Source organism: Microcebus murinus, chromosome 18, assembly GCF_040939455.1.
Source record: "Microcebus murinus isolate Inina chromosome 18, M.murinus_Inina_mat1.0, whole genome shotgun sequence".
In the NCBI taxonomy this organism is placed as follows: domain Eukaryota; kingdom Metazoa; phylum Chordata; class Mammalia; order Primates; family Cheirogaleidae; genus Microcebus; species Microcebus murinus.
This window is the reverse complement of record NC_134121.1, coordinates 42,873,485-42,900,334: the sequence shown is the minus strand read 5'-3', so window position 1 is coordinate 42,900,334 and position 26,850 is coordinate 42,873,485. Positions and strand designations below refer to the sequence as shown.

Genomic DNA, 26,850 nt, shown 5'->3' with positions numbered 1-26,850 from the left:
CCCCTAAGCAAGCCATTTAAGTTCTCTAAGTCTCAGGCCTTAAATTAGTAAAATGGATTGGTCCCCCAGGTCATCTCTAAAGTCACTTTCAGGTTTAACATTTTATGGTTCTAGGCTGTCCAGAAGCATTCTAAGTAACAAGTGCACCAAGCCACTAACCAACCTTACTCCACCTTACTACTTCTACTGCTTTTATTAGTAGTAAGTAGCATTTGGTGAATATCTACTGAACATATTAATAGGCACTTTATGTGCATTATCTCATTTATTTCTAACAAAAATACTAAGAGGTAGCTACCATTATTCTCCCTATTTTATAGGTGAGGAAACAGGCTGAGAAAGATTAAGGGACTTGTAAAAGTTACACAAATCATAAATGATAGCAGAAATGAAACCCTAAACTGTCTGAACCCCAATTCCTTCTCTTTCCACTACACCAAAGCACTCACCTCCTCCTCTGCAGACAGCAATATGTCAAAAAGAAACATGGCTACACACATCTATATTTGTTCAGGAGAAGATATATGCTACTTGACAACACATTCTCTATTATCCCTCTAAATTGTATATTTGGTTATAAACAGCAACCCAGATTTTTCTGTGGCAATTATAGTGTAAGACAAAATGAGTATATACAATGAGTATAGGAAAACATATTTACATTCCTAAGGTGAGAACAAAGTCTTTAAGTCAGTCTTTAAATACTGACTAGCAATGTCAGCACAGGAGAGATATTGGCTGAGTCATTATCCTTGAATTGAAATGCAGAATGGTTGGCAACTCAAATACATTTTTAATTTTCTGGATGAGCTTTAATAATTAAGATAAAACAAATACCATTGAAGTTAATGATTACTTATCCTTGATAATAGAAAACCAAGGTATTTCATGTTTTTCTTCAAACTGTCCCCGACAGCTAGGCCTTTTTCCCATCCTTACTGACTCTAATCTAATCTAGACCCTGATCACAGCCACAGCCTCCTAGTTGACCTTCAGTTAAATATGCTGTGTCCCTCCCTCCACCCAAACTATACCTGTGTCACACCAAGCCTCTGGCCCTTTAAAAATATTGGTTGAGTTGTTCAAAACACTAGCACTAGAGAGTTTTGCTTTTACTGAATTAAGGCTAAACTCATCAGTGTAGTTCTCAAGACCCTCAATGACTTGGTTCAGTCTTTCTCACCAAATCTTACTTGCTATCAATCTTGGGGAAACATGTAGCTCACACTCAAGTCATAACAATGCCTCCTATATAATGGCCAAGACAGTCGTCTCTGAAAGACTGCCTTGCTTTAAATCCTTCCTCTACCACTTATTAGTTACGTGGCCAACTGCTAAATAAGATTAAAAACAGTATGTCCCTCCTAAAATTGCCATGAAGACTCAATTAATTAAAACATGCACAGCCCTTAGAATGATGTGTGCTGATTGTCAACCTCCAAGTCCACCTTTTTATACTCTGCTTTGTGACGCTGGGATGAGGACTCTACATGCGTGGTTCTTTGGGCTGGTTTTCTACGAGGTTCTACCAATAGAGGGTGCTAGAAAAAAACTAAGTCCTGAGGAATGAAGAAGGGTCTTGTTACCCCAGAAATAGAACTTTATGTGGCAGTAACAGAAGGTTCTAGTCTCCAGCTTCTTTTAGCAATCTGAAAATTCAGCATCATTGCACCCCCCACAAGCACCAGCCTCCACAGAGTGGTGATCCCTCCCCACAGGGCTCCAAGGGCCTCTCTGAGCTTTTGAAATAAGAGCACCAGCTGGGCAGTATCCACGAGTCTCAGTGAGCCCTGTTCCACAGGATCACTCTTCCAAGTTTCTAGTTCAAATAACCCCAACTCCTTCTCTTCATTCTCCAGACCTCAAGCTGGTAGTTGCTTCCTATGTTGCTTCGGTTTCCCTTTATTGCTATTTCAGTCCTCCCATAACTGTTCAACAAATTACCTGTATTAAGATTCTCTCTATTGAAATACCTTGCATGAAGCTTATCTTGTTTGTTTTCCTGAGTGAACTTGACACAAAAATTATCCAGTAAGTGCTGGTTATCATTATTTTCCAAACTTTCTTCCTTAAATATTCTATGTGTTTCCAGATTCCACCCATAATCCAAGCACTATGCTAGGTGCTGGAGATACCAAGATGAGTGAAGCAATGTTCCTGCCATACAGGAGACTGCAATTGAGTAAAGAGAACCAACACGTGCACAGAGAAATGCAGCAAAGCATTACGCATTACGGGTGGATATAGGGTTCAACAGACGGGCAAGTGGCCAGCTCTACTAGGGACAGGTCTGAGAGTGGGAGCAGGACAGCGTCATAGAAGACACCTTTGTTTTTCTTGCCTGAAATACACATTCTTGTCTTCTAAGCATTCCTGATGGAAAATGACTTAATCCAAACCTTCCACGAAGGTTTCAATCATTCAGCCCTCTATCACAGCATTTTCTTTTATGGGAATCCTTATAGTGCCCATCGTAGAACCTGCCACTTATTAAATAACTATATTATACCACACAAAGGCTGAATGATTTACATAAGTAATTTTCATTTAATATTTATTTAACTCTTGCAATGGGACTATAATTGGTAGTTAGTACTTTCTCCAAATTTGTAGTTGAGAAAACTAAAGCTCAAAGAGGTTAAATGACTTGATCTATGTCTTACAACTTGTAAGTTATAATCAGGATTCAAACCAACCTCTGAAACACCTTATATTACCAAGTATTCATTATATGTCGTTTAAATCAAATGCAAAAGTATTTATAGCCTCTCCTATCGGACCATATACTCCCAGAGGACAGGGATGATGTCTTCTATTTTTCTGTGCTTCTACCACACTCTTCAGCATATACTAGAGATTCAATAAATATGTGACTTACAATGAATAGATTTGCTGATGAGTATTCTTCACTATAGTCACATACTAGCTTTAGCCATGACATGTCAACAATACAACTGAATTAAAGTGGGAGGAATTTTGAAAAAGTATCTGTTTGACAAGAGGCAATTATCAGCTTTGTGAATGGTTTTGAAAAATAGAATAGGCAAGTCAGCAGTTTGGGTTTTCTGAAAAGAAAAAATTTTTCATGCTGTCTTGCAAAGAGATGCAAGCTCATTTTTCAGCCCATATATTGTCTCATGAACCTGTGTTTTAATTTGTCACAACTTGCAGTTAAAACAACCAGTCATTTGTAAGATTAAGAGCTTATTTATATTTCTATATAAATACACATCTAAATAATGTAGTTAATCGCATAGAGAATCATCTAGCAGGCTCTGCACTTCTTCAACATGATTATGTTGTATAACTTCAATATTTATTTATTCCATCAAACCCATGCAAAGGTGAATATGGTAGGGAAAAAAAAGTCCCACTAGTTTTGACTTCCCAAATATTTCAAGGGCACACAATTTGAGAAGGATCATTTCTTAGTTCTTAGGGAAATCACTCTTTATTCTTCACACTCAGCAGTGATCACTTGTAAGAAGAAATTCTGGTTGGTAGAAAAGGGGAAATCCAGGGTAGATATGGATGTGTTTACATAGGATCAAATGGAGAACTACACCAACACCATCTTGAAACTGCAACAGGAAGCAAGTTTGAACATAGCAACACATCAAATAAAACCCATCCCATGGCTGATACGCAAAAGGTTAGTGAGTTATTTGTGTAGGATTATGGGAACAACAGGGATGTTCTGTCCAACATTGTGACAGATGGAAGCCATGTTTCCTGAGATAGGTGGATACAAAAGACCCACAAAAGACAACTTTGTAAAAAAAAAAAAAAAAAAACCTTCCTTTGCAACAAAACATCTACCTGATCCACTGTTGCCATGTCTTGCTATGATCCCTGTTTCCAAGGATGCTGCAGTGTCCCCACTGGCCAGGCCACCACCGTCCACTCCTCTGACATGTGCCGTCAAGATGGAGTCTGCCTGCCCAGCACTTGCTCGCATGAGCTCAGCTTCCTTCAGCCCACCTGCTGCAACACCTGCCCACCCCCAGCCCTCCTGATGCCTATATGCCAACTGGCTGTTCAACCCTTGCCACCTGACTCTCAGACTGAGCAGAATCTCTGTCACGACCTGTGTCCAGCCTTATGCATGTGAACCACCTCGCTGCTACCCAAAGACATCCCAAAGAGCTTGCCCACATTACTCTAGGGACCTTCAATAGTCATTAAGGGCTGCTTAGCAAATGGCCTTTAATTAGGTGCTCTGGAAAAATCTTTTAACCTACCCTGTGCCTTCAGTTTTGCAGAAGCCTTTCCCTATTTTGATCAATGATTTCAAATTAGAAGCGGGAAAATGTTTTCGTGGATCTCTTTACTTTAAAACTAAACAAACACCACCACTCCCCAAAGCATGTACTGTGTCAGTGTTTAATGCTATAATTACCCAACGACTCTTGACACAGGCATCACGAACCTATAAATATATCCAGCAGAATTACACTTTCTGATGACATCAACGTAAACCTCATAGCCAAAAAGAGACCTCACAGGGAGATGTAGATACCTAAAGAAAACCATGTGGACACTAAAATACATTAGGCTCTCGGCTTAAAATTCTTTTAGACTTCAAGGTCAGCACCTACTTTTAATTTTTCTTTTTTTCCTGCCTCCAACTAAACTCAGTATGTGTCCTTAAAGAGGTAGAGATGCTGGCAGTCAGAGATAAACACACAGAAAGAACCCCAAAGATTGAGCTGAGCCATATGTTTTCATTGACTCATTAGGTTAAAGCTTTAAATGTAAACCTGTTTTGACAACTGCAAAGCACTTCACGAATAAAAGGAATCACTCAGCTTATGTAAAGAGTTACTATTATAAGAGGCCATTATAAAAATAAATAAATATACCTTTTAATTCTAACCTATAATTTAATCCAATTCAATAAACATTTGTCAAATGCCTAGTATGTTTCAGGCATTGTCCTAGGTGCTTGAAAGAGGCAAATGAGGTTAAAATGCAATTCCCACGTGCAAGGATTTCCAGGAGTGAGGAAAACAAATGTAAGTACCCAACTATAATACAATATGGAACAGAAAGAAATGAAGTTGAAATGAAAGGACGGGTAGCACATTTTATGGGAGCAAAGAATGAAAACATCTAGAAGAATCACCTAATGTTTCTTTATGAAGGAGATATTTGGCTGAAGCTGGAGGGATCAGGAGTATTTGAGAAGCAGGGAATTGGTGAAGGACATTTTAAGCCAAAGAAATAATACGAGTGAGGGATAAAGAACCTAGGAGACTCTAACCTTCATTTTTGTTTGATGTGCTTTATGATTAACCTATGCATTACCTCACAAACGTATGCTTTTTGTGACAAAAATACTTAATCCACTCTCTTAGAATTTTTCAAGAACACAATATGTTGTTATTCACTATAGTCACCATGATGTACAATAGATCTCTTGAACTATAACATTTCAAGATAAATTTTAAAGAGAAGTCAAAGAGAATACAGAGAATGTGATAGAGGGTCTTCTTCATATAGTCCACCTCCCAAACCTCTGGCTCACAGACAATAAGATTTGTAAGTCAAAAGTAAGTAAACATTAAACATTTCCTTGATGATTTTGATACTAGCTCATTAACTTTGAATTTTACAATATAGCAGGAAGGTCACTTGAATTTACTTCTTTCAGTTCTTCAACATTCAGGTGTAGGTATATGTCGACTCGCTTGGCATTTGTTGTAAATTCCTGCTAATAAAAATGACTTAAAGGTTATTTGTAAAAATATACTACTAGTAATAAGTAAATATCAATACTTAAGCAAAAATTAAACTATCCTATTTTAAGGTTATTAAGTGGAAGGTTCTTTTTATATATAATATATGAGGTTTACTTACCAATGACATTTACTATTTTCCACTGATTTGTTTTAGTCAGCTTTCTTCTCTTTTGAACAGATCATATTGGTTTTTGGTAATGTCTCCTCAGAAATAAACCACTAAGGAATCTGTACTTTGTGTTTATTCAATAATCAACAAATTCCATCTGAATGGATTTGTGCCAACCATGGGGTGGTATGGAGAGATGTTGGAATCACAGAAGATTACACATTGGAGATTATCGAGTTCAATATCCTCATCTGCCAACTTACAATACTACAAATCAAGGCCAACTGAGGCGAAGACAGTTGTATAAGGCATTCCTCAGAGGAAGTTACAAACCATCTGAACATCCAAGATATGAAAATAAATGGACATGCAAAGTAGGGAGTAAGTCAGTAAAAAACTGATTTCTACAAATGGCCATAGTTCTAAATTACACTGGACAATATCCCCTTCCAAAATCCAGTTATTCTGTGAATCTTCTCATTTCTCCTTTCGATGCCCGCTTTGTCTTATTTTAAAATATGTATATCATAGATGTGCAAATGAATGAAGGCTGAAGTGATTTTCTTTCAATGATACATTCAACAAAGGACAGCAACTGGGTGGATCTTTCTATCCAGTGAATTTATACTTTGACTCACTATAAGATTGGCATAACTTTGGGAATACACTTTTTTAGGAAAAAAAACTCATAGAGTAATACAAACTCTGTAAATTCCCTATATACTTTTTAAATATATTGAAAAGGAGTTTCATCCTATACCCTTCTATCACCTTGCTTGCTCAATAGAACCTGAATTATACCATCAATAAATAATGCATATACATCTGAGAGGTATACAGTCATATGAAGCATTCATCTGTAAATAGCTATATCCTTGTTGACTATATTGAGTTAAAAATACTCCAGTTAATTATTTGAGTTGCTTACTCTGAAATTAATAATTAGAAATCACGTCCTTTTATCCATATTACTTAAAATTAAGGGGGAAAAACAAGACAATTTTAGCCTCTGAAATTATAGCTGAATTGTCCTTCAGGCTTATTACCCATAATTCATGTAAGGTTTGGCATGCCAAAACCCTGTGAAGATAAAATGTGATGATCTTATGACAAAAATGAGAAGTCGATGAGTCAAAAACATGATGAATTTAATAAGAGCAGGAACTCTTAATGGACAAGTAAATGCCAGACTGATTAGAGAATCTTAGTGGAAAAGGAATGCCATAAACAAAAAAAAGACAGGAAGCCTTCTGGTTGGGCCAACACCTGCTGGGGAGGGTATATAAGAGCCCCAAAGAGAGAGAAGACATTTGTACCTCAGAAACCTCATCTTTCTAAGAGACCAAAAGCAAACCAGTCTCTCCACACCATGGCTTGCTGTGTCACCCGCTGCTGCAGCGTCCCCACCGCGCCCGCCACCACCATCTGCTCCTCTGAGAAGTGCTGCAGGTGCGGAGTCTGCCTGCCCAGCACCTGCCCACACACAGTTTGGTTACTGGAGCCCACCTGCTGTGACAACTGCCCCCCACCCTGCTACATCCCTCAGCCCTGCGTGCCCTCCTGCTTCCTGCTCAACTCCTGCCAGCCAACCCCAGGCCTGGAGACCCTCAACCTCACCACCTACACTCAGCCCTGCGGTGAGCCCTGCGTCCCAAGTTGCTGCTGATCCCTGGCTGCTTTGCCCAGTGCCTGACAACGGAAGAGCCGAGAAGATGACTATTCAGTATTCTCTTGCCTCAGTAGTTTATCAGCTGTTAAGGTAGACCAGATGGCCCAGATATGAAAAATTTACCCTTAACTTCAGTGGAGAAAAATAACTAAGACATTTTGTATGGTTATTTGGCTGAATAACCATTTGGTTCATTTGGCCAGGTGCATGTCTTCTATTATCAAAATACTATTGAAGTCTTTAAGGTCTCAGACTATATTTTCTTGGTCATGTTACTTCCCGGATCTCATTTCTTGTATTGGATATTTTCATAGAGGCAAAAGAATTCTTTGATGGGTTTAACAATAAACTTTATTTCTCTGGCAAGATGTGTTCTCTGTTTATGTTAGCATTCTTGGTATATGTCATCCATTTTAAAAAGATACAGACAAGATGATTATTTTAATTTTTTAAAAGAGAATCTATTGGAGGAATGACTAACATTCTTGCTAACGACATGGCTTGCTAACATTTCATTGATTATCTTTTATGTTCATGTTCTCTTCTCTCCTCTTCCTTAGACAAATACAATTCTGGAGCAAGCCGACATTTCTTTACCTACTCTTTGTAGGTGAATCATTCATTAAATCCTTAAAATAGCACGAACAGAAATGAAGCTTTGAGAGTTATTCAACATTCTCAAAGTCCTAAAGTTACTAAGAAAACCAGAATTGAGTCTCTTGTATGTCTCACTCTAAAGCCCAGTTCTTTCCACCACATCACAGGGCCTCCTACACTAATAGAGCCACAGCTGAATGAACATAGTTAATACATTCACTTCAAATATGCAAGAGAGATAAGAAGTGCAAGATTTTCTAACAAAATCCACATCTGATTATAATAGAAAAAAGGGTATATTGGCTCCTAGATGAAAATTGGCAGCTGTTAATATTTAATTCTAAGATCTGGGTCATTTAATGGGCCTACCTAATTTGACTTCACTTTCCCTGAGAGAGAAATCAAAGCAGTCAACTCAAGTAACAAAGCACTAGGAACATATCTCTACTGGGAACCATACTCAGCACGAAGTTCCATCCCAGGAATCAACAGAATGCTAATGCTTTTCAGGTGACAGGTTGACAGCTAGAGCTAAAACTCTGATTAAACATCTTAATTCATTACTTAATTTTACTTAATCTTATCAGCCTACTTAATTTTATCTCATGCAGATTAACTTTCCAAGCCTAGAGAGAATATTATATGTAATATATGTTATACATGCAATACATATATAACACATAAATATATACACATACAATACATGCATAAAGATACAAGTCTAAATCTGAAAAAGCACTGAAATAAAACCAAAAGAGTGCATGTGAAGAAAAAAAAGTAGGACAAGGAAGGAGGGGAGCAAATGCTTTTAAACAAACATGTTTTTAAATTTCCTCGATGTACCTGTCAGTCTCTCCAGAAAGAAATTTCTCCGAGGATCCCACAGGCTTATTAGCAGTTCAGCTTTGCATGAACAGAACTTAGCAACCATGGGGTAGGTGGGACACAACCCAGGACATGGTCGACAGGAGATTTAGTCCATTTACTCATCATGTGGCCAGTATTTTTTTTGACTGTTTCCCCTGTGCCAGGCACCATATTTGTGCTAGAGATATGAAGATAAAAGAAATGTTCTGACCTCAAGTGCCCTCAAGTCTCTCTCAAATCTGGCAAATGAGGCAGACAGGTTATTATCATCACCACATATGTGTATTACATGTGTTGTATGAAATAATTATGGTGCGGCATGATTCCTGCTATGCCTGGGGGTTGGGCAGCAGGCCATGCCAGCACACAGGAAGAGTAACTAAAACCCAGATTGGGTGAGTCAGTGTCGGGGGTGAGAAATAGTCATGGAGTGCTTGGCCTGTGTCAGCCACAGGAAGTACTTGGGAATGAGTGGAGGAGTGGAGGATGCGTTGAAGATGGGGAGAAGAGAGTGAGGGGAAAAAGAGAGACGTACAAAGACCCTGAAGTGGGAGCTCCCCAAAGCAAAGGGCCTAAAACCTCAAAGCAATGAAAGATTTGAAGCAAGAGACTAACATCATCATATTTTGCTTATGTTTCTTTTCATTATCAATCTTTGATTTACATCTTCACCAGTCCAGATACCCCCATAGGCTACCAAAAGGTGCAATTAAAGCCAGGCAAGTCCTTGGATGCATGTGTGTGTATGTGAGTCTAGATTTTTAGCACTTTGAAAATCTACCATCTCATCAAGAATCACCATGTTTTTCCTGCATTGGCTTAAAGGAAAAAAAATATCCTTTGCATTTAAAAATAAAATGTTTAGATCTCTGACACATAGTTTGAACTTCCATTTTTAACCACATAAAAGGTAGCTCAGTCCCAATAGGTCCTATATTTAGTTGTTAACGCATCAGTCCCCAGGCTGGCTAAGGCAAATTATCTCACCTCTCTTGGACTATCTTCAATTGTAAACAAAGGAGAGTAATCGCCAAGTCTCTTAGATCACTGCACAGAAAATGTCTTTTAATAAAGTACTGTAAGCCTTGTCAATAAAAGAGAAAAGTTTACTACCATAAACTTTATACCTGTTTCTAATCTGTAACCTCAGGTCTTATTTATAATTACAGAAACATGATGTCCTGCATACACAGTAACAATTTCTTTAAACTTTTGAGGTGAACTGGGAGAAAGTAATACTGCATTCTAAATAAGGGATTGATATCTTTCTGCCATGAAATTCTAATTGTGAGGGTAGGGTCTGCAGGCTATTTTTTATTTGTTATGTTTCCTTAAAATGTCAAAAACAATGTCCATTTATTTATTTATTTCTCTTAGAATCTAGTCTTTGTCCTTCCCATTACAATAAATAATAGCAGCAATGTATAATATATCATGCGTGTGATAAACCCTTCCACTAGACTATAAAGTCCGTGAGGGCAGGATGATGCCTGTTTTGTTTGCTGCTGTATATTCAACATTTAGGACAGTGTCTGGCACATGGTGACTGCTCAGTAAATGTCTGTCGAATTGTTTTTTAAAATAATGAGTGATAAAGAGTTAAAATAAATGGGGAAAAAATTAAAAAGGAACAAAAAATAAAAATAAAATAACGAGAGAGATATCAATGAATCCAAACTAACAGGGAGCACTATTTGGCAGGTATTCATGCCAAGATAAGTCTGGGGAACCTCCAGGAACACCAACAGATGTTATGAATCCTGTTTTTTCAAGTAGAGCCATTGAGAACTTTTTCAAATTTTTAAATTTATTAATTTATGCACCAGCCACTTTCTCTAATTATAGGTACAAACTTAATATGTATTTATTGGTCTGAATGTCTAAGACCAATGTTTGCTATTTCCTAAAAGGCTGCACTCTTACTTACCCTTCAGCTCTTTTTTTTTTTAATTCTTTTCACTACCTTCCTCTGATCTTTACCTTGCCTTGAGTTTGATCTGCAACTTACTTCAATAATGATAGTAATTTATATTTGCACAGAACTTTATGGTTATCCATGGGCTTTAACTCTTTTGATCACGAACTTCACAATAGTCTTCTGAATGGAAGAATATAGACATTATAACCTTTATTTTGCAGAGAAGAAGGATAAGACTCCCAAAATGGACTTACTTGTTTTAGTAAGGGAAGTAACCAGCACCCCTGGGAGCAGTAAAGAGCTCTTATGACTCTTCAAGGAGTCCTTTTGATTCCATCCCAAAACATATAGATGCACCCACCATCACGCACTGGTAGGTAACTTAAAGGAGGAATTGGGACAACTGTGAGAAGATCCACGTCTTGCAGGCTGAATGAGGCCATGCTGAGTGGAAATGGTTGGAGATATAAGGATATTAGCTAGGAGCCCACGCTGCGCACTTTCTTGAGTGCTAAATTATGCCTGAAGTCTAAATGGTATACTGGAACTAGGATCCAGGTCTTTTCTACCATGGCTACATTTGATTTCGGGGGGAAAATGCAATGCAGTGTAAAAAAACAGAGAGAGAGAGAGAGAGAGAGAGAATAAAATCAAATGTCAACAGATAAATCTATCATAGGCCCACAAGTTTACTTTCCCTTGGTAGCAATTTTACTTGATTTTTAGTATTGTGGCCTTAGGTTATTCCTTTACTCAGTCTATGTAGACCTAAGCTAAAAATTCAATTTGTACACAATTAGCAGTGAAGGAAACAAAGCAAGCCTGTTCTCAGTAAAAACATAATTGTCCAATACACATATGAGAGAATATTTTAACCTAACTAGTTATAAAAGAAAAGCAAACACAATAATGAAATTTTTTTGTTTTATACCCATCAAATTGGAAAATACTTTAAATAAAATATGCATCAAAGGTATGGGAAAACGGGAATTCTCAATCAAACACAGCTGGAGGAAATAGATAATTAGAAAAAATAGGTAAATAAAACCATTCTGGAGATCAGTATGTCCATAAATGTCAAAGACCTTAAAAATATTGGACATTGACATTTGCCTTATAATTATACCTAATAACTATATCTGTTTCTGAAATAATCAGAAATGTGTACAAAGATTTATATACACTAGTGCTGTCTATTGTCACAATGATCATAGAGAAAAGTTGAAAATAACCAAAATGCTTAATAATATGGAATTTTTAAGTGACTCAGGAGTGCAATGATATAAATAGTAGGAAATATTAAAAGTAACATTATCAAATATACTTAAGAATATAAAATAATGAAAATATATATGTGTAAGTTAAAATGTATGTTACAGAACTTACATAAAATATTATTCCAGTAATGTAATAAAACAATAAATGAATGCATACAAAAATTACTAGAGGGAAATATATATATATAATATTAACAGGGAATTTATCTTGGTGGTAAGATTATAGATGAGTTCTTTTCTTTCTTTTCTAAATGTTTAATATAAATATATAATATCTTATAGTAAAAACAAGAATAATAAGTGTTTTTTAAAAGTTTACCCATATTTCTCAAACATTGTTTCTCCACATTAATGTAATTTTGATCTTCAAAAGCCTCGGAGCTCAAAGTAAGTCACTAAAATTAAGTTCAACTCCTTAAAACAAAAATACTTCATCAGACAAACAGGTACAGATAAAGATAAAGAGAATAAAAACTGACCCGCAGTGGGGAGAAGTCCCACATATGACAGATTTGCTGTTGTGCAATAGTGCCCAGCAGGGCTGGTGCTGGAATTATAATAGCAGAAGGCTTTGGTGGGACCTCATGAAGTTTGTGCTTCAGTGACAAATGGCAAGAGTAATCAGTTCTGATTTAGCAATGAACTCAAATAAAAGTTAATTAGGAAAATAGAGACTCTTTACAGGCATCTAAATGTCAAAACAATTAAGGATAATGGGTACACTAACATAAACAAGAACCAGGAAAGAAGCCTTCAGGCTGCTCCAACACCCACTGGAGAGGGTATATAAGAGCCCAGAGCAAGGAGAGACATTCACACTTCAGAAGACTCCTCTTTCTTTTCAACCAAACCAATACAAACCACAGTCTCCCCACGCCATGGCTTGCTGTGTCACCCGCTGCTGCAGCGTCCCCACCGCGCCCGCCACCACCATCTGCTCCTCTGAGAAGTGCTGCAGGTGCGGAGTCTGCCTGCCCAGCACCTGCCCACACACAGTTTGGTTACTGGAGCCCACCTGCTGTGACAACTGCCCCCCACCCTGCTACATCCCTCAGCCCTGTGTGCCCTCCTGCTTCCTGCTCAACTCCTGCCAGCCAACCCCAGGCCTGGAGACCCTCAACCTCACCACCTGCACTCAGCCCTGCGGTGAGCCCTGCGTCCCAAGTTGCTGCTGATCCATGGCTGCTTTGCCTAGCACCTGACAACGGAAGAGTCAACCCAGAAGCCTTAGCATTCGCCTGTCCTAGCACCTGCAACTAATTTACTATGCTTTAGAAGTTGGAATGGGGTGGCAGTATCACTGGCAACCCTCACCCATTAAAAAAAAAAAAAGCCTATAGACTTTCATTGACAATGTAGCTTACCTGTAACCAAGTGTGGTTTGAATAGGTGGATGCCTGCAGGCTTCCCAAAGTTGTTTGATTCCTTCATATTAAAGTGTATCTGTCTTCGGGTGCTTTGGAAATTTTGTTTCCAGTCTTGGGTGGTATCTTTCTGGAAATTGAAGAAGTTCTTCATGATCATCCTAATAAATTTCATATCTCTGGCATAGCACAAATGTCTACTATTACTTATGTTTATTTCTGTTAATTCATTAAATGTGCTTCACAACTCTCAATGTTGGTATTTTTAGAAAAACTTGGAACATCAGTAAAACTGAAAAGGGTAGCAGTACAAATATTTCCTGCTTTTGTTTATTTTGCTGTTTTAAGAAAACTAAATGGCCTTGTATATAAGATGGTCCAATATATCAGCATACTTGGAAGTAGACTTTTTCTGATTTGTTCTCCAAAAAATGGCTTAAGATAGGTTGGGAAATACTTAACATATCTGAAAGACCAAATATCATATAAACCAAAACATATAGACCAAAAACATATAAACTAATCCATATGATATGATCTGCTTATGAAAAAATGTATAACATAATGTCATTCTTTATTGAACTAACATTTATTAAATATCTATTATGTGTCCTGTGTTTTATTGTCTCTGCTGAAAATGAGCTGACCACCTGACAGGTGAGGAAGATACAAACACAATAGCCATTCATTCCTTCATACAGTTCACAATTATTTATTTAATGCCAGTTTCTATATTATAATTTAAAAAACACAATAAGTGTTCTACTAGCAGCATTAGTAAAGTGATGTGGAACCATAAAGTTGAAAACAATTAAGATTGTTGCCATAGGGATGAATTGGGAAAACATAGTGAAAGACAAAATTGACTTGAGCTTGTCATCAAGGGGATGTGGAGGAGAAGAAAGTATGGAAGAGAGACTAGACAATGGGGTTTTGTCACCAACAGAACACAGGAGCAGAGCAGAAGGAGAGAATTTGAGATGGAAATGCTATGTTCTGCTCTAGACATGCCAAGTTTGAGGCACCAGTGGCATCTCTAAATGGAGTTAGGAGAGCTGTTCCAGAGAGGAAGAAAATGTATGTGGGTAGGTACAGAAGTCTGTGTAAAATTCTTCTTAAGCACTTGTGGAGGGCTGAGTTGCAAGCATGCAGGATGAAATTCCATGAGGCATAGTGGAGATTGGCTGCTGGGGTGATTAGAAGCTGAACAGAAACCCTAAACGTTAAAATTTGCTAATAAGAGACATTGAATTTCCAGCCCAATCAGAGTGGGAAAGGTTCATTGAGCACTTCACACATTCAACTGATATTCCAGAAAGGGTACACCAAAACAAGAAGCATCACAACCTGGAGTGAGGAGCACATCAAATTATTCCCACCCTATCAGAGTTTGAAACCAAGCCTGAGATGATAAAGAGAGCCCCTCATTGACTTCCAGTCAGACCAAAACTGAACACTGAAAGCTCTGATAGCTAATCCAAGATTTCCTAAAACATACCATCCAAGATGAAGAGCATATAATAAAAAATTACCAGACATGTGAAGAAGCAGGAAAATGTTATCCATAACCAAGAGGAAAAGCAGCCAATAAAAATAGTTCTAGAGGTACACAGATGTTGGAATCAGTAAACAAGGATCTTTAAACAGTTGTTATAAATATTTTCATGAATTTGAAGGAAAAGATTAAGAAGATGTGAAAGAAAAAGAGTGGAAAAGATAAGGCATCTCACCAGAAAAGTGAAATTTTAAACTTTTATTTTATTTAAAATAAATTAAATTTAAATTATTTAAATTAGAGATAAACAAATAAAAATCCTAGAACTAGCCTGTATAATATCTGAAATAAAGAATTTAATAGATGGGCTTAATAGAAAATTAGATACTGCAAATTATAGCAGAGGTTAGTGAATAAAGATACATCAAAGTGATGTTAAGATAAATCAAAATTATCAAAGCTAAAGCATAGAGAAGGGGGAAAAAGATTGCAAAAAAATGAAAAGAAGCTGAAAGGCCTTTGGGAAAGTACCAAGTAGTCCAATATACATGAAATTGGAATCTCAGAATGAGAGGAATGAGAAAATGAGGAAGAAAAATTGGGGAGTTGAAAATTTTCCAAATTTGGTGACATATTTTATTAACCTGCAGATTCAAGAATTTCCAGAAATTCTAAGCAGAGTAAATGCAACCTAAACACACACATACACACATGCACACACCACACATAGACAAACACACATAGTCAAACTGCTGAATACCTCAAATCAGTAGAGTATCTTAAAAAGAAATAATAAGAAAAAACACACATCATCAAATATAAGGCAGCAAAGATAAAATGGATGTCTGACATCTATTCAGATAAAATGGAGGTCAATCAAACCTCAGTCTTAAAGTTTTGAAGGGAAGGGGGAAAAGGCATCAAACTGGATTCTACAGCCAGCAAAATAACCTTTGAAACTGAAGAAAAAATTAAAACATATTTAGATTAAATAAAGCTGATTTTTAAAAGTGTTGTCCAAGTACCTATACTATAAGACACACTAAAGGAAGTTCTGTTGGTTTAAGAGTAATTATACCTCAACAACAAAAAACAAACAACACAGTTCAAAAATGAGCAAAGAACTTGAAAAAGGTATTTCAAAAAGATATTCAAATGGCCAAGAAGTACATGAAAAGATGCTCAACATAACTTATTAGATAAATGCAAAACAAAACTACAATAAGATACCATTTCACACCCATTAGGATGTCTACCATTAAAAAAATGTGAATAAATAGGGGCCCTCATGCATTGCTTGTGGGAAGGTAAAATGGTGCCATTACTGTGGAAAACAGTATGACCATTCCTCAAAAAATTAGAAATAGAATTACCATATGATCTAGCAATTCTACTTCTGAGTACATATCCAAAAGAATAAAAGCAGGATGTCTGAAAGATATTTGTACACTTGTATTCACAGCAGCATTATTTGCAGTAGCTAAAATGTGGAAACAACCCAAGCATTCATAGACAGATGAATGGACAAACAAATGTGATATATCCATACAATGGAATATTATTCAACCTTAAAAAGGAAGAAAATTCTGCATATGGCCCAACATGGATGAGCCTTGAGGAATTATGCTAAGTGAAATAAACCAGTCACAAAAAGGCAAATTCTATATGTTTCCACTTATATAAGGTAGTAAAGCATAGTCAAAATCATAAAGAGAGAAAAAAGAACAGTGCTTTCCAAGAGATGGAGGGGATAGGGAGTTATTTAAATAGTACAGAGTTTCAGTTTTACAAGATGGAAAGAGTTATGAAGACAGATGGTGGTGATGGTTGCACAGCACTTGAATATATTTAATACCACTGAATTGTACACTTAAAAATTGTTAAGATGATAAATTTTATGTTATGTGGGGTTTACCACAATAAAAAATAATATATTTAAAGGTATAATTATACCAAATGAAATCTCAGACTTTTAGGAAGGAAAAAAAGAACACTGAAAAATAGTAAATATATGAGTAAAGTATGAGACTTTCTCTTTTTTCTTTTCTTAATACCCTAAAAGACAAATAACCCTTTTCTTAATACCCTAAAAGACAAAAGCAAAAACAATTGTTAGGGTATATAGCGGTAAGCTATTTGACAATAATAGCACAAAGAACAGAAAGAGGTAAATAGAATTCTACTGTTATGGGCTTCTCATATTTTACATAAAGTAGTACAATATTAATTCCAAGTGGACTGTAATAATTTAAGGATGCATATTGTAATCCAGACGGAACTCCCTCTGCCCCCAAGAAAAACTATTAAAAGATATAAAGCTAGTGTAGAATATAAAGCATATTTTATTAGCCCAAAAGAAAATGAGAAAGAACAAAGAAATGAACCAAAACTACCAAATTGGGAGGCATCAATTTACCAGACTTCAAGCTATACTACAAAGCTATAGTAACTAAAATAGCACAGTAATGGCGCAAGAACAGAGACATAGACCAATGGAACAGAACTGACAACCCAGATATAAAACCATCCTCATATAGCTATCTAATCTTCGACAAAGCAGACAAAAACATACATTGAGGAAAAGAATCCTTATTCAATAACTGGTGCTGGGAAAACTGGATAGCCACACGTAGAAGACTGAAACAGGACCAGCACCTTTCACCTCTCACAAAAATCAACTCACAATGGATGCTAGACTTAAACCTAAGGCATAAAACTATAAAAATTCTAAAATAAAATGTTAGAAAAACTTACAGACATTGTCCTGGGGAAAGAATTTATGAAGAAGATCTCAAAAGCAATCACAGCAACAACAAAAATAAATAAATGGGAGCTGATCAAATTAAAAAGCTTCTGCACATCCAAGGAAATAATCCATAGAGTGAATAGACAACCTACAGAATGAGAGAAAATATTTGCATGCTACACATCCGATAAAGGGCTAATAAATAGAATCTATATAGAACTCAAGAAAATCAGCAAGAAAAAAATAAAACAACCTCATTTTTAAAAAGTGGGCAAAGGACATGAACAGAAACTTTTCAAAAGAAGACAGACTAATGGCCAACAAACATGAAAAAATGCTCAACATCTCTGATCATTAGGGAAATGCAAATCGAAACCACAATGAGATATCACTTAACTCCAGTGAAAATGGCATTTATCAAAACTGATCAACACTAAGGTGCTCACATGGTAGTAATATTCACTGGGTGCTGGTCAGGTATGGGTGGTGGGGGGTAAACTCACAACTAATGGATGCAGCGCACACTGTATGAGGGAAAGGCACACTTGTAGCCCTGGCTTGGGTGAAGCAAAGGCAATATAAGTAACCAAAATGTTTATATCCCCACAATATCCTGAAATAAAAATTAATAAAATAAAAAGAATCATGTATCCAAACAGAAGCTTCTATTAAGTGAAGTGGACATATTTTTAGCAAACATTTATTAAGGACCTCTCACATTATATTATATCCAATGTGCTGGGGCCAAGAAGACAAGTAAGATACACTTGTCTTAAAGGGGACATTATCAAAAAAATCAAGAAACATAAAAATGCATACAAATTTTAGAAGCAATACAACAATCCCTATAGGTGAAGTATGTGCAGAGTGCTTGGGAAGAGTTCCCACCTCATCATGAGGCAGTTGAGTGACATTTCAGCTGAGTCTTGACAGGTGAGTTCATCCAGGAAAAGGGTGGCAACAAAGCACTGAAAACAGTACCTACGAAGCTTAGGGGGGTGGCTGGAGCCGGGGTTTGTGAGAAAGAACATCATGAAATGAGCCTAGAAAAGTAGATTGGTGCCAGATAAAGGAAGGTCAGTTTTGGCAAGGTAGGACGGGTGGACTTCATAAGTGGAGAGAAACAAAAAATAGGCTTGTATTTTAGAAAAGATATAGCAGCCGTAGGTGGATGTTCTGAGATAAGAGCATATTAAATGACTATATAATTATCAAATAAAACAACCATATCTTTTTATCGTGGCCTTTCATGGCATCTATTTCCCTGTATTCACAATGTTCCTTTCTTCTGAGGATGATACACTATAGAAATAAATTCTGGGCTATTTCCATATTCTAAGATGGGAACTATAGCTATAGATCACCATACAACACTATATAATTCATTAAGACCAAAATTAATAGCCATACCTTCTGTATATATACAATAATCAGTGACCAACATTTTATAATTAGAAATTAGCTCAAAAGGAAATATTTCTTATTTTACCTGCGATTACATTGCTGCCTTTTAATTAACCAGAACCTATGATGGACAACCAAGACATGGGTTCTCTTCAAAGATATTTTTCTTTTGACTCATTAGGTTACTGTGAAATCATAATTTTCTTTCAGAGATTTGTGATTTTCAAATGTGCTTTTGAATCCTTAAAATCAGATTTAGGGAGAAAAAATAAGTTTATTCTGGATCATAAAATTTTTAACTTTGGCAGATTAATGGGGCTTTTTCTCCCTGTAAGTCTTAAACTTTATAGAGGTAATTTTCTCTGTGCACCTTTGGAAATGAAATATATACCACAATTAAAACCAAGCAAAGTGACATAGGTTATGCTTCATAATAGAGATGAAATTAAAGAGAGGTACATCTTAAGTTCCCACCTGCCAGGTACTACACAAGATTTCAACCAATGGCATTGCAGATTTGGAACCTACATTATGGAATTTTATTTCCCAAGTTCCAGTATTTTTAATTTTCATGGAATTCATAAATAAATAAACAAATATATAAACAAGCAAAAACAGATCTCACAAGAAAATACTTCTGTGGTTTTCTTGCTCCTCTTCTGAGAGTTTCCCAAGAGACTAAAAGATTATAATTTAGAATTCATATTTCACTCCTATTAAAAATGCAGGTAAAAAATAGCATAACTGATCTAAAAATAAGACATAGGAAATATGGAGAAGATAAGTTTCAGGAGATCAAAGATCACAACTCTAGCTATTGATAAGCAATGTACATTTTCGCCTCCAGGGCACAAGTTATTCCCATTAGATATGTAAAGTGACTTTTTCATTTGTACACAGGGAGATGTGGTAAACAAACACACACACACACACACACACACACACACACACATACTTTAAACCCAGCTCCCTCTTAAACATACCTCCCTCTTCTACCACCTAAGCACATGCTCTGAGATCACAAAAAGCATTGCAAAGTTCCTAATCACACTAACCCTTTTTATGGTGTGGCATTAAATGTCATTTAATGAGTTGTAAAATTAATTTTAAGAAGAGACACAAGCAATCAATGCACGGAATCAAAATCTATGGGAATATCATTTTTCTTATTTGTAACAAGTTGTAGCTATAATTACCAATTGGCCAAATTTTCTCTTTCTTTTCTTATTCTGCCAAAAGGGCAATGCTTTCTATGACTATTTTCTAGATTAAATATTCTATCTTACTGACACATGGACATGGGATAAGTCCTGATTTAGTAACCTGAAGTTATCCCTCTTTTATGAGGCATAAAACTGTTCCTCAGTAAATAAACAACTCTAATGAAATGTTTATATGGAAACTGGCACAACAGTGATAAAGGAAACATCCGGTGCAGTCTGTAAGTACCCATTTGGGAGGCTATATAAAAGTCTCAGGAAGGAAAGACAGTTTTGGAGTCAAGGCAACTGGAGTTTTGCAGCGAGTTTCTGCCCTTCTCTTCCGAAAGGATGACATCTGACTGCTCCCCTACGCCCTGCCCTCCTGAGTCCTGTGGGGGGGCTCCCCGTTGTGCACCTGCTTCAACCTGTTCCACGGAAACCACTTGTCTCCCCAGCGCCTGTGCCGCATCCAGATGCCAGACCCCCAGCTTCCTCTGCAGGTCTCGCCTGCTGCCCGGCTGCCTCGCGCCATGCTACCTTGCTGGGGGCTGTAATAGCACCTGCTTGGTGGGGACCTGTGCCTGGTGTGAGGATGGGGTGTTCACCAGCAACGAGAAGGAGACCATGCAGTTCCTGAATGACAGACTCGCCAACTATCTGGACAAGGTGCGCAGCCTCGAGGAGACCAACGCAGAGCTGGAATGCAGGATCCGAGGACAATGCGAACAGGGCATCCCGCTGGCGTGCCCTGATTACCAGTGTTACTTCGACACCATTGAAGATCTCCAACAAAAGGTTCGGTGTCTCATTCCCCTAATGCTCCACCATCCAAACCTATGTGATCTGCCTTCTCTTTATCCTAGAAGTGGCTAGTCTGTGGAAGGAAACCAAGGGAAACAGGAATTCCGAGAGCTAATGTGACACAGAGGAAACCTCAGCACCAGCCCCAGAGCTGCCCCTAATTACTGAGTGACCATAATAAAGTCACGTACCTGTAGATCTTGCCTTTCTCACCTATAGAATGGGGAAAAACTGTGTCTTATCTAAAATCACTTCTGAACATTTATATTATTATTTGCACAGATCTTGAAATATCATCTTTTTGACCATATATTATTTCGCTTAGTAATCATTTTCTTCTCTCCCTGATGAATTTCTATTATTATGGATGGGGAAATAGTCATAATACAAACTACTTATAGAGGAAATTTTAATGGTGTTCAACTGCCAAGGAGTATTGCAAAATATCTTAGGTCATTAAAAAGGTAAATATTTTTATTTCTCTATTTTGTTTCTAAATTGGCACTGCATTTTTTCTTCATGAAGTGGCATGGTTAGTAAGAAAAGCAGGCTGAAAACAAGTTTGTATTTTCTTATAAAGACTTTCAAAACTTTCAAAGGATTCAGCAGCTAATGGCCTAGATGTTAAATGAATAGATATTTAGGTTTCTCTCAAAGAAAGATTCATTCATATTACATGACTTCCTTCCCAGATCTTGTGCAAGAAGGCAGAGAATTCTAGACTTGCTGTGCAGCTGGACAACTGCAAACTGGCCACTGATGACTTTAGGTCAAAGTAAGCTTAATTTGAATTTGAAAATAATTTATAGTTGTCTGGTCTCTCTCTCTACCCCCAGATTTTTCTGTGTAATATTTTGAAAGTTAAGAATGGTTTAAAAGCTGGAATGAATCATTATTTAGGATGTAAAAGAAATGGCGTGTGGTTTCCTTGAGCCTCTGTGTCGATCATCCGCGTAGCTCCCTCACTTCTCACGGTGTCCAGCAGAGTAAGCGCTGGCTTTATGTCTTTTCTGCGAAAGGTACGACAGTGAGCTGTCCCTTCGCCAGCTGCTAGAGGCTGACATCAGCGGCCTGCGTGGGATCCTGGACGAGCTGACCCTGTGCAAATCTGACCTGGAGGCCCACGTGGAGTCTCTGAAGGACGATCTCTTTTGCCTGAAGAAAAACCATGAAGAGGTAAGGAAGGGGCAATGCCGCTGAAGGACTCCGACAGTAAGAAAGGTAAACAGATAGATTTTGATGTTTGTGTAAATCGAACTTGGGCAGATGCTGCTTAAGCTGGAATACAACTACTCGAGGCCCTATTACTATTCAGCCTGATGGTCCCAGTGTGTGCCTGCATGTAGATGGGAATTAGTCCCAGCAAGTGCCAGATGAAGGAACCAAAAACTCTTCTACTGCTATTGCTTTTGTGGAGGAGACGAGTGACCCCACAAATGGCTTTTCTTGGAGGCTTCGTGCCACCCCGACTCTAGGCTACAGGATGTGAAAGCTTGGCTGATGAACACAGACTACAAAGTCCATTTCAAAAAGGGAATAAAGACTGATGCAATATTTGTACCAGCTTCTTAAATATTCTGCATTTATAGAAGCAATTGGTTATGGTACATTGATGAAGCTGGAAAATGAAAGGCTGAATCGCGTAAAATAAGGTATATTTGCTCTTTGAACATTTGTTGATGAAAATAACAGTGAACATTTAATGAGACCTTACTATGTTCCTGGGCTTTTATAAGTTCCTTACGTATATTAACTCTTCTATATTTCACAATAAATTTCTGGAAAGGGTACAATTATTATACCGATTTGGCAGATGAAGAAACCGAGACCCATATAAGTGGTGAAAAGAGCTTCAGCCCAGGCAATCTGCGTCAAAATCCCACACTCTTGCCCACTGCTCCAGAAAAGCAGGAATGAGATGCTATTGAGTGTCAGATTGATGTTTGTCCCCTCCACCACGCTGTGACATTCTTTACTCGATCTCTGCTTTCAGGAAGTCAACTCGCTTCGTGGACAGCTGGGTGACCGACTCAGCGTGGAGCTGGACACGGCCCCCACCATCGACCTCACCCGGGCGCTGGATGAGATGCGCTGTCAGTACGAAACGGTGCTCGCCAACAACCGCAGAGACGCGGAACAATGGTTCGCTGTCCAGGTCAGCGCCCGGAGCGGTCAACTGTCAGGCTCCCGGACCTGTACCTCGTGTGAATTCTCTAACGGTGCCTGTGTTTCAGATAGAAGAGCTCAATCGGCAGCAGCTGTCCAGCGCGGAGCAGCTGCAGGGCTGCCAGATGGAGATCTTGGAACTGAAACGCACAGCCAATGCTCTGGAAATCGAGCTCCAGGCACAGCAAAGCCTGGTGCGTAAGGCAAAGGCGGTGACAGTTGTGTCCTTCATAAGTCAGGCCCTGGGCTGCTACGTCCTCTTCCATAACCCAGGGATTACATTTCCTCGCCTTCCCCAAGCACTGCCGTTTAGCCGGCTAGAAGCAGGAGAGACAGGTGAACAGCTTGCATCACCCCACTAGGATGTCTAACCTTCCCTTCTGGGCCCCAGCACCCTCTTGCAGCACCTTCCAGAGTCAGGGAGAGAGGGAAAGGCCGGGGCAGCGCAAGAGCAGGACCCCTGAGCCAAAGGCACTTAAGCATGCCAACAGGCTTTAATTCTCTTTTGATTCAGACCAATGTTCCAAGCTCACCATGATATTCAAAACAAAGAATAGTTGTCAAACTTTTCAGCCTACAACTATCCTAAAGTTTCCCAGGATCCACACCTCAACCTGACCCTTCACTGCACCCCACCTCACCCAAGCAATGAGAATACCATGCATTCAAGACTACATTAACCAGTTCCAGTTAAGCATCATTGCGTGCATTACATGAAGTCCCATGCCAAATACCTAGATGAATGATAGCTGAGCATTCATCTTGTGAGGGGTGCCGTGCTGATTTAAGCCTCACAATAACTTTATAGCGTAGATACCTTTACCCCATTTCACAGATGAGGAAAACTTAGACTCAGATTGAGTAACTTGCAAGGAGTCGTACAATTCTAAGAGGCAAAAGCTGAATCCAGGTAGTTGGATCCCAAAGCCTCTTGTCTTTTTAAAAAAAAAAAAAAGTGATTTATTTTTATTGATACATAATATCTGTACATATTTATGGGGTACATGTGATATTTTGTTGCATGCATAGAATGTATAATGATCAAGGCAGGGTATTTAGGGCACCTATCATCTTGGGTGTTTGTCATTTCTATGTGTTGGGAACATTTCAAGTCATCTCTTACAGCTATTTGAAATGCACAACACATTGTTGTTAACTATAGTCACCTTACTCTGCTATCAAACATCAGAACTTATTCCTTCTATGCAAAGTATGTTTGCACCCATTAACCAAACTCTCTTCCTCCCACCACCCTCCCCACCAGGAGCCCAAACTCAATGTTTCCTCCAAAATGCTATTGATTGTTCTTAAGCTACACAGGTATGTCACAGGTCGCAGTAGTCAAAGGTGGTAGTAAAAATAGCTGACATTTATACAGCCCTTAAATTTTTTTCCAGGCACTGTTCTAAGTGATTTACAGATATTAACTCATTTAATCTTTACAACCTTCCTATGAGATAGGTTTATATAGAATAAAACTTTATATAGAATAAAACTGAGGTTCAGAGAAGCTAAGTAATTTCCCCAAGGTCACACAGCTAGAGAAAGGTAGAGCAAGGATATGAAAACAGGCAATCTGGCCCCATGGTCCTTTGGACATTGTTTTCCTCTTGCAGACAGAATCTCTGGAATGTACCGCGGCGGAGACCGAGGCCCAGTACAGCTCCCAGCTGGCCCAGATTCAGTGCCTGATCGACAGTGTGGAGAACCAGCTGGCCGAGATCCGCTGCGACCTGGAGCGGCAGAACCAGGAGTACCAGGTGCTGCTGGACGTGAAGGCCCGGCTGGAGTGCGAGATCAACACGTACCGGGGGCTGCTGGAGAGCGAGGACAGCAGGCAAGTCCCACAGCTGCTCAGGAACCCTCTGGGACCACAGACAGGCTGATGCAGGAGAATCCTGTTTCCCCCAGGCCTGGCCCAGGTCGAACCTCCCTAGTGTGTTGAGGGATCTTCTTAAAAAGAGAGAGGAAGGGTGGCTGAGGCTGAGCACGTGACAATAGAAATGCTCTAAAACATTTCGAAGTTCTAAAGCAGAATGACCACGCATAACATTTCATACTGGGCATCTCTCTTTGCTCCTTTATCCACTAAATGGAAATCTGGAACAGCCTTAAGATAACATTTGCAAAACACAGAAAATATATAAAATATTATTTAACTACCACTGTTTCAGTGAACATGAAGTGACAATTCTGGTTCCAAAATGCTATTCTGCAAAGAGTTTTTTTCAGAACATAATTTGTAGGGCAAAGCTTGACATGGTTTTTCTGAGTTGACATTTGATCGTGATTCCCTTGTTAAGCTTAGTTTACAATTGATTTTCCCCAGGCTTCCCTGTAACCCGTGTTCTACGACGTGCACGTCAAGCAACACTTGTGAGCCGTGTTCAGCCTATGTCATTTGCACAGTTGAAAATTGCTGTTCGTGAATGTTAGTCACCAGCACAGCGGATGGAGAAATCAAGGCCAGCAGTGTCCTAGAAAGGAGATGGGGCTTCCACCAGGGACATCCAAACTGGAAAGACAAGTCTAGAGGGTTTCATGTCCTCCCGGCACCCTCAGTCTATATCCACTCGAACATTTCTCTCTTTCCAGTTCATTCGTGGTATTCTAGGAGCTTATAGAGCATTCTTGCTAATCTCCAAATAAAATGTATTTCATTCTTCCAGCATGAGAAATATAGCTTTGTGGCTTATTACTGTTGATATAATATTCATTTGATGACTATAGCTTGAATTTGCATAAACCGTACTAAAAATGTTTTTTAACTCCTCAAACACAAATAAATGAATTAATTCATGAAAAATGCCTTATATCATAGGAGATCATTGTATGTATTTTTTGGAGAGGGAACAGGAATATAATTGTATTTATTTCATTTTTAATTATAAAAGTAGTAGGTGTTCCTTTTCTAAATTTGTCTCATTATCACTTCTTGGCCTTTTGGCTAAGATCAAGTGTAGTATCTGTTCTTATCAGTTTAAATTTGTCTCGTTAAAGAGAAAAAAAAATCACTGATAATTCCATCCACCAACCATCCATTGTTAATACTTTGGAGAACATTCTTCCAGTTTTTTTCTCTTATGATAGGTTTTTCCACATAGTTATGATCATACTTATATATGCATACAGTTGTGTGATATTTTATTTTTATTTGTGTCATCTAAGCATTTATAATTCTAATAAAAACATAGGACTGTCCTGTGGCCATCATTTTAGAGACTGCATCCTATACCATAGGACACATTCGTCAGTTATTGGACAGTTAGATTATAAGACTAATTATTCTCATACATTTAAAAAGCAAAATAGAGAAGTTCCACTTCCAGAAAGATGAAACAGATGTGCATTCCCCTCTTCCTCCTCCTAAGGATAGCTAAGACTCTAGAAATTACATAACAAAGCAAACAGAAGATGACCAGCTACAGGTCTGGATCACCAAGGATGACCCTGTGTGTGGGGCGCGGTGTCAACGCCATTACAAGTTGGCGCCT

At 38.2% G+C, this 26,850-nt stretch overlaps 3 protein-coding genes and 1 pseudogene across 3 annotated transcripts; all 4 read left to right on the top strand.

Moving 5' to 3' along the window:
- Nucleotides 1–7,219: 7,219 nt before the first annotated feature.
- LOC105872059 (keratin-associated protein 3-3) lies at nucleotides 7,220–7,516 on the top strand. Its single transcript, XM_012765808.2, has one exon. The coding sequence runs from the start codon at nucleotides 7,220–7,222 to the stop codon at nucleotides 7,514–7,516; it is 297 nt and encodes a 98-aa protein (XP_012621262.2).
- A 5,540-nt stretch (nucleotides 7,517–13,056) lies between these two features.
- On the top strand, nucleotides 13,057–13,353 carry LOC105872060 (keratin-associated protein 3-3-like). Its single transcript, XM_012765809.2, has one exon. The coding sequence runs from the start codon at nucleotides 13,057–13,059 to the stop codon at nucleotides 13,351–13,353; it is 297 nt and encodes a 98-aa protein (XP_012621263.1).
- Nucleotides 13,354–20,737: 7,384 nt separating this feature from the next.
- KRT40 (keratin 40) lies at nucleotides 20,738–25,785 on the top strand. The gene is made up of 7 exons (XM_012765810.2): nucleotides 20,738–21,184; nucleotides 21,883–21,965; nucleotides 22,210–22,366; nucleotides 23,184–23,345; nucleotides 23,425–23,550; nucleotides 24,973–25,193; nucleotides 25,686–25,785. The coding sequence occupies exons 1-7, from the start codon at nucleotides 20,738–20,740 to the stop codon at nucleotides 25,783–25,785; spliced, it is 1,296 nt and encodes a 431-aa protein (XP_012621264.2).
- Nucleotides 25,786–26,283: 498 nt separating this feature from the next.
- On the top strand, nucleotides 26,284–26,491 carry LOC142862210 (uncharacterized; annotated as a pseudogene).
- The last annotated feature ends 359 nt before the right edge of the window (nucleotides 26,492–26,850 follow it).

Excerpts from the sequence above, each read along its gene's own strand:
- LOC105872059 (XM_012765808.2), top strand. The coding sequence starts at position 7,220 with ATGGCTTGCTGTGTCACCCGCTGCTGCAGCGTCCCCACCGCGCCCGCC.
- LOC105872060 (XM_012765809.2), top strand. The coding sequence starts at position 13,057 with ATGGCTTGCTGTGTCACCCGCTGCTGCAGCGTCCCCACCGCGCCCGCC.
- KRT40 (XM_012765810.2), top strand. The coding sequence starts at position 20,738 with ATGACATCTGACTGCTCCCCTACGCCCTGCCCTCCTGAGTCCTGTGGG. Across the intron at positions 22,367-23,183 it reads TGAAGAAAAACCATGAAGAG|GAAGTCAACTCGCTTCGTGG; the intron begins GTAAGGAAGGGG and ends CTCTGCTTTCAG. Across the intron at positions 23,551-24,972 it reads TCCAGGCACAGCAAAGCCTG|ACAGAATCTCTGGAATGTAC; the intron begins GTGCGTAAGGCA and ends TTCCTCTTGCAG.